General features: G+C 55.9%; 1 protein-coding gene across 3 annotated transcripts in view; it reads right to left on the bottom strand.

Moving 5' to 3' along the window:
- The window catches only part of LOC116951263 (receptor-type tyrosine-protein phosphatase gamma), a 76,665-nt gene that overhangs the window by 31,327 nt on the left and 32,700 nt on the right, over positions 1-12,638 (bottom strand). For all 3 annotated transcript variants that reach the window (XM_032969766.2, XM_032969767.2, XM_032969768.2), the window contains exons 3-5: positions 9,224-9,403; positions 8,309-8,457; positions 4,493-4,588 (exon numbers count right to left, since the gene is read on the bottom strand). In XM_032969766.2, the coding sequence (XP_032825657.2) occupies positions 4,493-4,588; positions 8,309-8,457; positions 9,224-9,403 (425 nt within the window). The remainder of the gene's footprint in view (positions 1-4,492; positions 4,589-8,308; positions 8,458-9,223; positions 9,404-12,638) is intronic.

The raw sequence follows: 12,638 nt of genomic DNA, 5'->3' as shown, positions 1-12,638 counted from the left end.
CATCTCAGGAGGGATTTTGTACCACTCCTCTTTGCAGATCTTCTCCAAGTCATTAAGATTTCGAGGCTGACGTTTGGAATACCCATCCACGACCCATTTTCAATGCCCTGGCTGAGGGAAGGAGGTTCTCACCCAAGATTTGACGGTGCATGGCCCCGTCCATCGTCCTTTTGATGCGGTGAAGTTGTCTTGTCCCTTAGCAGAAAAACACCCCCAAAGCATAATGTTTCCACCTCCATGTTTGACGGTGGGGATGGTGTTCTTGGAGTCATAGGCAGCATTCCTCCTCCTCCAAACACGGCGAGTTGAATTGATGCCAAAGAGCTCCATTTTGGTGTCATCTGACCACAACACTTTTACCCAGTTGTCCTCTGAATCATTCAGATGTTCATTGGCAAACTTCAGACGGGCATGTATATGTGCTTTCTTGAGCAGGGGGACCTTGCGGGCTCTGCAGGATTTCAGTCCTTCACGGCATAGTGTATTACCAATTGTTTTCTTGGTGACTATGGTCCCAGCTGCCTTGCGATCATTGACAAGATCCTCCCGTGTAGTTCTGGGCTGATTCCTCACCGTTCTCATGATCATCGCAACTCCACGAGGTGAGATCTTGCATGGAGCCCCAGGCCGAGGGAGATTGACAGTTCATTTGTGTTTCTTCCATTTGCGAAAAATCGCACCAACTGTTGTCACCTTCTCACCAAGCTGCTTGGCAATGGTCTTGTAGCCCATTCCAGCCTTGTGTAGGTATACAATCTTGTCCCTGATATCCTTGGAGAGCTCTTTGGTCTTGGCCATGGTGGAGAGTTTGGAATCTGATTGATTGATTGCTTCTGTCGACAGGTAATCTCAGCTCGTTACCTGTATAAAAGACACCTGGGAGCCAGAGATCTTTCTGATCGAGAGGGGGTCAAATACTTATTTCCCTCATTAAAATGCAAATCAATTTATAACATTTTTGACATGCGTTTTTCTGGATGTTTTTGTTGTTATTCTGTCTCTCACTGTTCAAATAAACCTACCATTAAAATTATAGACTGATCATTTCTTTGTCAGTGGGCAAACGTACAAAATCATCAGGGGATCAAATACTTTTTTCCCTCACTGTATAAAGGCTGACGCAGCATACGAGGGGGTGGGGTAGCCAGCACCACGCCCGGCTGCCTTTGTCTCCCCAGTGCCGATGTTTACACATCGCACCAGGTACTCATTTGAGGCTGAGTCTACCTAAGGGAGGCCCAGGACCGATTCAGATATTCGTGACTGGTGTTGACCTTGAGCGGGAAATTAACATGGATCGTTGGGTTCATAGCGTAGCGTGCTGACCGTGACACACACACGTGGCACGCATGACACACGGAATGCCCGGACGAGAATTCGGTTTGAGATGGCACGGCGCGACCCGGGGCGAAAGCTGACAGCGCCGGCCGGCGAGATGCGGCAACAACGTCTCCCGCTTCGCAGTGACGAACAAGTCCACGGGTGACACCCGTGACAAGTCCACTCACTCAGGCTGAGTTATGATACGCGCGCGGCACGCGCAGACACATTCGCTCGCTGTCCATCTCCCGGACTCCCACGTCCCTCCCACACCGCTGCTTCTCTCTGGGCGTGTGTCGAGAAGGATCCCGTCTCTCCCCTGCCCCCCCTCTCTCCCCTGCCCCCCCTCACTCTCCCCAACGACATTCCTCCCAAGGCTTCCCGGATCTCTTCTCTCCACCAGCAGTGGCGTGGAATTACACTGGGGTGCCGTCTTTACAATTTCCCCTCTCCTCTTCGCAGACCTCCCTGCGTGGCCGAGTCTTGCACTGCCGCCACCGCCATCACCAGTGTCTCGAGGTCATGGACCTCCGCGTCCGGATGACAGACACACACACACCCCCAAACCCGTAGGGTTGCCGACAGACACACACGCTCAGAACCGTAGGGTCGCCGCAACGTGGGGGACACTGCGACGTCATATCCCCCCACTGTGGCTGAGCACAGGCCCCGAAGGCCAAAAATGGCAAGCGGCCAGCAACAACCGGCACTGTGGACGCTGCAATAGAGAAAGGGTGTTGACGCCGTCTCTTGATTGTTGATGTGAGCGAGGTTGGAGGTCGCTGTTTTGAGAGCGTGGGGGGGAAAGAGAAAATGATTGGAGGGGGTTCCCAAATAGACCGGCACGAGGGAAAGAGAGGCGTTGAGACCTGTAGTGTGGTGAGTGGGTGAGAAAGTGGGTGGGCGAGTGAGTGAGTGGTGGAGGGGGCGAGTGAGTGAGTGGTGGAGGGGGCGAGTGAGTGAGCGAGTATTGTAAGTAAGTGGGCGAGTGAGTGAGCGGGTGTGTAAGCAAGTGAGCTAGTGGTTGATTGGGTGGGCGGGTGAGTGAGTGGGTGAGTGAGTGAGCGAATCTGTTGTTGTGGCCTGCAGTGTGGTGGTGCTGCATCATGCAGTACGTGAGATGACCCAGTCCATTTGGGTCACGTTGTATGGATATACAACCCACTTTCGACGCGTCGCCCGTTTTGCATAACACCGTTATGTAACGACTGTTATCGCCATCCGTTTCATTCCAGTAAATATTTGATCTCCTGATTAAATATTTATGAAACGGCAAGAGCAATCAGTTTAGTTTAAACAAGTCGCGATTGGACATTAAATCAGCACCGCGCACATTTCCCAAGTTAATTGACAGCAACTCTCGCTAATCACTGTGGGATTGACAGCGCGCGTGCGGGTTCTGAACGTGGTGAAGCGGAATAGCTATGATGATCAGCCCGCGGAGGGCTAACTTGTGTTGGCTGGACCACAGCAGAGGCACTCCATTCACAACTGGGATGATGGCAAACGCGAGAGCGCAAAACAACACCCGTCACAATGACAAAGCAAAGGGAAACTGGTGTGCGGTGGCGAACACCATGCCGCGTGGACTGGTATCGCTCCGTCCATTCAAAACGCTTCCACAGGGATCCTACAGAACCAGACCCTGAACTCGACTACAGCCTGGGGCCTGGGGCATGGGGCCTGGGGCATGGGGCCTAGTGCCTGGTGCCTGGGGCCTGGGGCCTGGGGCCTGGGGCCTGGTGCCTGGTGCCTGGGGCCTGGGGCCTGGAGCCTGGGGCCTGGGGCCTGGGGCCTGGGACCTGGGGCCCCATTATCGGACGTGGCCATGGCAATGACACGCGGGGAGGCTCTCCTGGATAAATTATGCCTGTAATAGTTCTTGTTGTTGTTGTTGTGGTTATGATTGCTATTGACCCAGACACCCACTGCGGCGGCCTCCCTCTCGCCATAACTCACAGGTGGCATATAAAGAGACATAAGCACTGCGCATGCACACACACAAACAAATGAGAGCCGAATCGATAGCCCATTAGCGCCACGCGTGGATGGGAGCAGGAGAGCCGGTGGCCACACAGGCGGACGGGGCGGTACAACCGGGATGGGCGGCGCAAATGAGACAGGCTGCGAGGGGGAGAGTGAATGGGCAATCCAGTAATCCCATTATTTGGGTACCCCTTTACCAAAGTACCCCATTATCCGGTTACCTGATTACCAGGTTACCCCATTACCTAGGTACCCGTTTAGCAAGGCACCTCCATTATCCAGTTGCTCAGTCATCTATTTACCTTGTTGCTCTGTTACCTGCGTTCTCATTAACCCGTTACCCCATTCACCAGTAACTCCACTACCCAGTAATTTGTTACCTTGTTACCAAGTTACCCCACTAGCCGATCACCACAATACCCTGTTACCCCACTATCCAGTTATCTGTTAATTGGTTAACCAGTTACCTCGCTCACTGGTTATGTATGTGTAGTGACATAAATGGGGTCACTATGGCGGTTAGCGCCAGCTACCGTCACAAGAGTGGAGCTGTGTGTCTTGGGCCTCTCTCGTGCCCCAGAGTGGGTATACCATGGAAACGGACCCTGGGGGGCATAGTCCCGGGTGACAGTGAGAGAGAGGTCGGGTGAGGACGTGACAGTCTGGGTGACCCCGAGAGGGCTTGTGACCGGACAACGTGGCAAGGGGGCCCAAAAGGGGGAGAAAGGGACACGTGATGTAGGGGCCAGAGTCTTCGGGAAGGATCTGGAAGGGGGCGAGGCCAAGGGCGGAGCCTGGCCACGCCGCGGCCGATAAAGGCCGAGTCCCGAGCCCCGATCGGAGCTGTTCTCTGGAATCCACCCTCGGTGCTACGGCTCTTCGACCTTTGGTCTTCGCTCGGCATCGTGGGTCAGTCAGAATGTTACTGGCCCGGTTATGTAGTTACTCCATTGTGGTATAGTTACCCTGTTGTGGTCTAGTTAACCAAGTGTACGTTTATGCAGTTACCCTGTCGGGGTGTTATAATAAACGTGTTGCCTCCAAGTCAAGTGTGTGCCTCCATGAAGAAAACTACATATGTATATATGTTGAATTTCTTTCACACCGTACATGCTGGTCAGATTTTACCCAGATATTCAATCACCTCACTACCTCATTACCCCTGTTACCCTGTTACCCGCCCCACCTGAAAGAGGATGGCGATTGCGGCCATGCTGTCCCCACTGGCGATGGCCTGCTCCAGGCTCTGGGAGGTGTTGGGCCGGTACAGCAGCACCTGCATCTGTAAGAGACACACGACAGGGAGTGAAGCTGCGTCACGTCTATGAGGCTCAACCTGGACAAGTGGCGAGCAGGCAGGCCCTCCCTCGGTTGGCCCATCCCCATGCCCAGGCAGGTCACAAGTGCTGCCCACACAAAGAGTGGCCTCATCACCATAGGGACCCCTGTACTTACGAACGAGTTAGGTTCCAGAGGTCTGTTCACAACTCGATTCCAAACATGTTGTACGACATGTGCACTAAACATGGGAATCGCTTTAAAAATTGTATCATCGCCTGTAGATGCCACTGATTCTTCATGTTCTGCAGATTTAGATGCCACCACTGCCATCGATTGCGTGGTAGTTGAACTTACCACTCTTGGTCCGAACAGGCAACTGGACATTGGGACAGGTTTGTTCGTATCTCTGAAAGTTCGTAGGTCGAATATTCGTAAGTAGAGGAGTCCTTGTATTTATGATATAGGCCTCGCCCACGACTCTAGTAGCTCCACCCACTACCCAAGTAGCTCCACCCAGTACCCAAGCAGCTCGACCCACTGCTCAGGTAGCTCCACCCACAACCCAGGTAGCCAGACCCACTGCCCGGATCATAAGTGGAAGAAGAGGCCAGAGTATGTGAATGAACACGTCAACTGATGAAGCGATGAATCGTCACTCGCAGCACGCGAGGGGCCCTGAGGACCCTGCTGGGCACCATCAGCTGCTGCCCGACCTCCCACTACCCCCCTCGTGCAGATCCCATCCAGTGAATTCACAATGCGAGGAAACGAAAGTCCGCAGCCATGGTTACATACACGGCCACACCCCGGGTCCCCTCCACGTGCCCCTCACCAGACACTCTCCTCACTCACCACACCACACACTCCTCACTCACCACACCACACACTCCTCACTCACCACACACTCTCCTCACTCACCACACACTCTCCTCACTCACCACACCACACACTCCTCACTCACCACACACTCTCCTCACTCACCACACCACACACACTCCTCACTCACCACACCACACACTCCTCATTCACCACACCACACACACTCCTCACTCACCACACCACGCACTCCTCATTCACCACACCACACACTCCTCACACTCACACCCCACCACTCTCCTCACTCACCACACCACTCTCCTCACTCACCACACACTCTCCTCACTCACCACACCACACACTCTCCTCACCACACCACACACACTCCTCACTCACCACACACACTCCTCACTCACCACAACACACACTCCTCATTCACCACACACTCCTCACACTCACACCACACCACTCTCCTCACTCACCACACACTCTCCTCACTCACCACACCACACACTCCTCACTCACCACACACTCTCCTCACTCACCACACCACACACACTCCTCACTCACCACACCACACACTCCTCATTCACCACACCACACACACTCCTCACTCACCACACCACGCACTCCTCATTCACCACACCACACACTCCTCACTCACCACACCACGCACTCCTCATTCACCACACCACACACTCCTCACACTCACACCACACCACTCTCCTCACTCACCACACACTCTCCTCACTCACCACACCACACACTCCTAACTCACCACACACTCTTCATTCACCACACCACACACTCCTCATTCACCACACCACACACTCCTCACACTCACACCACACACTCCTCACTCACCACACACTCTCCTCCCTCACCACACCCTCTCCTCACTCACCACACACTCTCCTCACTCACCACACACTCTCCTCCCTCATCACACCACACCCTCTCCTCACTCACCACACACTCTCCTCACTCACCACACACTCTCCTCACTCACCACACACTCTCCTCCCTCACCACACCACACCCTCTCCTCACTCACCACACACTCTCCTCACTCACCACACACTCTCCTCACTCACCACACCACACCACACCCTCTCCTCACTCACCACACCACACCCTCTCCTCACTCACCACCCCACACACTCTCCTCCCTCACCACACACTCTCCTCCCTGACCACACACTCTCCTCACTCACACCACACTCTCCTCCCTCACCACACACTCTCCTCACTCACCACACCACGCCCTCTCCTCACCACACCACACACTCCTCACCACACCACACCACACACACTCCTCACCACACCCTCTCCTCACTCACCACACCACACCCTCTCCTCACTCACCACACACTCCTGACCACACCACATACTCCTCACCACACCACACCACACACCCTCTCCTCACTCACCACACCACACACACTCCTCACACACCACACCCTCTCCTCAATCACCACTCCACACCACACCACTCCTCACTCACGACATCACACTTTCTCCTCACTCACCACATCACCTCTTCACTCACCAGTCTCTTCACTAACCACACCACACACACTCCTCACTCACCACACCACAAACCCCAAACACACCACTCCCCACATGTAAACCACACGTACACCACACATACACCACTCCCCACATGTAAACCACACGTACACCACAAATACACCACTCCCCACATGTAAACCACACGTACACCACACATACACCACACACTTTCCTCGCTCACCGCATGATACACCACATACACCAACCACACGCCAACAGATGCCACATAAAACACCACCCACACTCCCCACAGACTAACTTCACCATCCCCACACACCACACCCACCACAATCGCAACACACTACTCACGCCAGCCAGCAACCATTCACTCGGCGGCCACAAGAAGAACGAGGGACATAACCATGCCAGGGCTGTCACCCCTGGCCCGGCACCGTGGTTACGAGCGGTTAACGAGGGTTTACAAGCGGGAGGAGCGGGAGGCGGCGACGGTGAACAATATGAAATATTAAAGGAGCTGCAGGCAGACGGGCGGACGGGAGGGTAAGCAAGCCGGAGTGCGGGAGAGCACAGAACGTGAGCGCGTGTATGGGGGGCATATGTGAGTGTGTATGTGAGCGGGTGTGCGAGTGAGCGGGTGAATGAGAGCAAGCGGGGTGTGAGCGGGGTGTGAGCGGGTGTGTGGGTGCGATAGTGTAGCGGTTAGCGCGCTACGCTATGAACCTGGCGACCCGGGTTCGATTCCCGCTCACGGCCAACACCAGTGACGATTATCTGAACCGGGCCTCCCCTAGGTCGACTCAGCCTAAAATGAGTATCTGGTGCGGTGTGTAAACATTGCCACTAGGGAGACAAAGGCGGTTGGGCGTGGCGCTGGCTATATGGGGGATCTTTGTGGGTGTTTGGGAGTGTGTGAGAGCGAGCGAGCAGAGCGTTCATGAGGAATCGATTTCTCTCTCTCTCAGAGCTGAGCCAACCGCCCGCTCCACAGAGCTCATGAAAAATGGAGGTAAGGAAACGAGGAGGGGGAAGGCACGTTACTGACGTGACCTCTCCTTGTTACCTGTCCTTGGGCGGCACGCCAGCCCTGCTGCTGGTCCACGAGCCCTTACAGCTAGCCCCTACCGCTAGTTCCCACCACCGCTATCCCCAGCACCGCTAGTCCCACCCCCACTAGTCCCACCCCCACTAGTCCAACCCCAACTAGTCCCACGGCCACTAGTCCCACCACCACTAGTCCAACCCCAACTAGTCCCACGGCCACTAGTCCCACCACCACTAGACCCATGGCCACTAACCAAAATTCCACTAGCCCCCACTGTTAACCCCACTACCTGTATCCACTGCTAGCCCCCACCGCTAGCCCGGCTCCCACCTCCAGCGGGTAGGCCTGTCCATCGAGCCGGTGCTCTGAGCCTTGCGTGTCGTTGCAGCGCCCCCAGTGGAAGGAGAGCTGGGCAGCGCGGAACCGCCCGGGCAGCGCCCCGCTGCTCACAAAGTAGTCCCCCGCCAGCGCCACCTCCACTGCCATGGGGGTCGCACGGGGGTCGCACGGGGTCACAAAAGAAGGCACACGAGATTTGGTAACACCGCTGCATGGCCCGGAACAAAATCATCAGGACCCCGGACCACCATCATAATGACAACAACGAGCACCGGGGACAGGTCGCCAGGGGTCACACAAGGATCACAGACCGTATGCCCCACCGTCCCATGTCGCCGTGTCTCGGTTTGTAGGTGGAGACGAGGCGAGACAGGGAGCATTACCAAGTAGACCGTTAGAGAGCTCTCTCTCTCTCGCGGTACGGGCGGACGTCTAGTACTCGCCCCATGCGAACGATGTGTGCACGCGCGAGGGGTCCCGCGTTACCACGTCTGAACGCGCTTGCGGTCACACGTCATTCACGCTTGCTCACACCGACTCTCACACACTCCCACACAATCTCTCATATAGCCTTTAACAGACTGTTAGAGCAAGTGCGGTTAGTGAACATCAATGAAGGCCGGCACGGCACACGAGGGGGTGGGATGGTCAACACCACGCCCAACCGCCTTTGTCTCCCCAGTGGCGTTGTTTGCACACCACACCAGATACTTATTTCAGGCTGAGTCGACCTAGGGGAGGCTCACGGCTAATTCAGATAAATCGTCACCGGTGTTGGCCGTGAGCGGGAATCGAACTTGGGTCGCTGGGTTCGAAGTGCAGCGTAGCGCTAATTTCTACACCACCAACCCAAAACAAACTCTCATTCATTCCTCCCTCTCCCCGTGAGATGCTTCGGAGCCTCACCGCTCTTCCCAGAATTCCTCAGGAGCAGCTGCCGCGGTGTTCTCCTCTTCCATCCCTCCAGCACCATCCCAGAATGCACTGCGCTGGGTGTGGCTGCCACTGTCGAGATGTCTATGGGCGACTGGCGCGATGCGTTGCATTCTGGGTAACTTCCAGCCCAATTAAAAGGCCCAAATTCACCTGTGAAGACACGGAGGGTTTGCAGATGTTAGGGGGAGGGAGGAATTAATGTGGATGTGAGAGAGAGAGAGAAAGAGAGAGAGGCGGGGAGGATGGGAGAGTGGGAGACACAGCAAGCATGACAAGTTGAACAAGGCGAGGAGCGGGGAGGGGCGGTGGTGGACAGGGGATTAGGGGTCCCTCTTGGCGGCTGGGGGCGACATCTGTGACCAGGACAACAAAACATCCCCGCACCCCCCCCCCCCCCCACCCACATGTGTAAGCAGAACGGCCCATGTTGCCTCCTCCGAGATAGAAAACTAAATGGGATGGAGAGGAATATCTCGTGGCACGGGGGAGACGGGCTCACGGCGTGCAAATGCGCGTCCGGAGCGGCCAAACCATTCCGCAATCAGGGCTTTTAATTTGAAGCGGCTGGCCCAGGACAGCGTACACTTTGAACGAGAGGACAATTTCTTTAAAAAAAAACAGGACAAGTGGCCACCCAGAACCAAGGGGCGTGCAGCGAGAAGGCACTGCAATACCCGTGATGGGAGGCGCGGGCCGGGTCAGTGAAGCCGAGCCGGCACCACGAAGATTCTGGGTTTGACTCCAGGTCTGGGCAATTACCTGTGATTAAACCGGGGTTCTCAAGCGCAACAAGCTGATGAGTCTCAGCCCGGTTACCACTCACTTCCACCAAGACCTATAGACTTGCATAGAGACCCATACACTCAAATAGAGACCCATAGGCTCACGTTGGAGACTGTCCATCTGTGTTTCTGTAAATAAATTAAATGCAACGTTTCCCAAAAGTCAAGGCAATTTGTATTCATAAAGAGTGTGAACGTGGCAGTAAAGTGCCACTGCTTGCCGTGAGCGTTCTGCACGGCACCAACAGCAAACCCGGAATTTAATCTGGAACCGAAAATCAACAACAAAACGGTTCAACAAAGTCAACCTCCCAGAACCAAACTCCACGCCCGCCTGGCATGGGGCCAGCGGCACCACCGGCAAACCGCCAGTGTCGGCCACGCCAGGGCACAGCGACCACACGAGCACACCTGACTAAACACAAACACTGGCTCCACCACGCTCCCCAGCCACACCTCGGAATACCGGCCCCACCACGCTGTAATACCTCACCACACACTACCCAGCCCCACCACGCTGTCCTACCCCACCACACTCTACCCAGCCCCACCACGCTGTAATACCTCACCACACACTACCCAGCCCCACCACGCTGCCCTACCTCACCACACTACCCAGCCCCACCACGCTGCCCTACCTCACCACACTACCCAGCCCCACCACGCTGCCCTACCTCACCACACTACCCAGCCCCACCACGCTGTACTACCCCACCACACACTAATCAGCCCCACCACGCTGCCCTACCTCACAACACTACCCAGCCCTACCACGCTACCCAGCCCCACCACGCTGTAATACCTCACCACACTACCCAGCCCCACCACGCTGTCCTACCCCACCACACACTACCCAGCCCCACCACGCTGTCCTACCCCACCACACTACTTAGCCCCACCACGCTGCCCTACCCCACCACACACTACCCAGCCCCACCACGCTGTAATACCTCACCACACTACCCAGCCCCACCACGCTGTCCTACCCCACCGCACTCCACTCAGCCCCACCACACTCTCCTTCGCCTCACCGTACTCTCCGGATCCCTCCCCAACACGCTGTCAGGGTCCCGCTCCCCACCCAACACACTCTTCAGCCGGCTCCCCTCCACACTACTCAACCTCACCACCCCGGCCGGCCCCAGCACACCGCACGAGACAACCGCAGCGCCGCACGCACGCCCGGCGTGTACACACGGCGTGTCGGCGCGGGGCACGGGGCACGGTCTGATAACGAGGCGCTAATATTGAATCCCCGCCGTGGCAGATTACAGAACCCCGGGGTTGACGCGCGGCTCGGAGGGGAGGCTCTCGCCACGCACGGAGACTCGCGGCCCAGCCCGCGCGGAAGCTCACACAGCCCTCACCGGTTCTGTGAGTACGCAGTCAGTACTCGCCGCTCGGGTGAGTACTCGTAATGACTACAGCACTCTTTGCATCGAGGCTTGAGGCCTAATTCTCCCGAAATGTATTCGAGCATCTTACGATTATTTTATCATTCTATTCATTCCCCAACCCCTTCCCCTTATAATCTAATAAGTGTGTTTACAGATTTTCTCTCTGTAAATGTGTTTGTTTTATCTGAACTTATCTAAAGTGTCCTTAAATCTCTTGGCATGGAAGACGCTCTCTAAATAAAGATTCGTATCATCATCATGATCATTATGCCTTCGCTAATGCTCCCGGCTTCGCTGTTCAACTCTTGAACCACAGTCAATCGCGTGACTGGGATCGAGACAGCCTCTCAGAATCGTTGTGGGGTCTGGGGGGGTTGAGGCTTTGGAGTTTGGTTGTTGGGGTGGGTGGGGGGAGCGCCCCCCCCCCCCGACTCCGTCTCCGTCCATCACTGCTTCTAGCTTCAGCGGAAAACAGGAACACAAACGAGGAATCCCACCGGATGACGGCCACGGCCATCGGGCGCCCGTACCCCACCGCACCCACTCGCACTCCAGCTCCACCTAGCCCCACCACTCTAGCTCCACCACGCTCCCCTTGCCCCACACCACTCCAGCCACACCACCCCAGTCCCACTCACGCCAGCCCCTGCGGTGATATCTGTTAATCGGCTACGTCTGCCGCCAGGAAGTTGACGGCTCATGCGTGTTCACCGTCGTCGTTTCAAGTTCAGAGTCAAAACAAACGAGCGACTGCGAGCAGTTGCCATGAACGTGCACAATACACATCAAATCTCGACAGTCGCCGTAACGAGCCGTGATCAATAGACTGTTGGATGAAGGCCGCCTCCATCCCCAAACCGCCGCCAACTCTCACGGTGGATCCATCCGGCGTGCCGCCCGTGGTTTGGCCGATCCCGTCGCTCCGTGTCCCTGGCGATCGCGTCAAGTTGAGATCGCTATTAAACATTATTAACGATCGGCGTCAAAGGCCAGACGTCATCGGGCAGTCGGCTCGGCGCGTGAGTCAACGTTGGTTTAACGCGAGGGTCGCGAAACCGGGGCCAAACGGCGAGTCGTCCCAAATGAATTCTCGCCGAACTTTCCATCGACCATCACGATCATGCTCGCCATCACCACGCTCGCCACCCACACCACGTGTGGTGGATGACGCCAAGGGTCAGCAGTAGCAGCAGTAATGAGAGGCAG

This window comes from Petromyzon marinus, chromosome 42 (genome assembly GCF_048934315.1).
Source record: "Petromyzon marinus isolate PM22_M1 ecotype Great Lakes invasive population chromosome 42, UKy_Petmar_22M1.pri1.0, whole genome shotgun sequence".
Lineage (NCBI taxonomy): Eukaryota > Metazoa > Chordata > Hyperoartia > Petromyzontiformes > Petromyzontidae > Petromyzon > Petromyzon marinus.
This window is presented reverse-complemented; position numbering and strand designations above follow the sequence as displayed.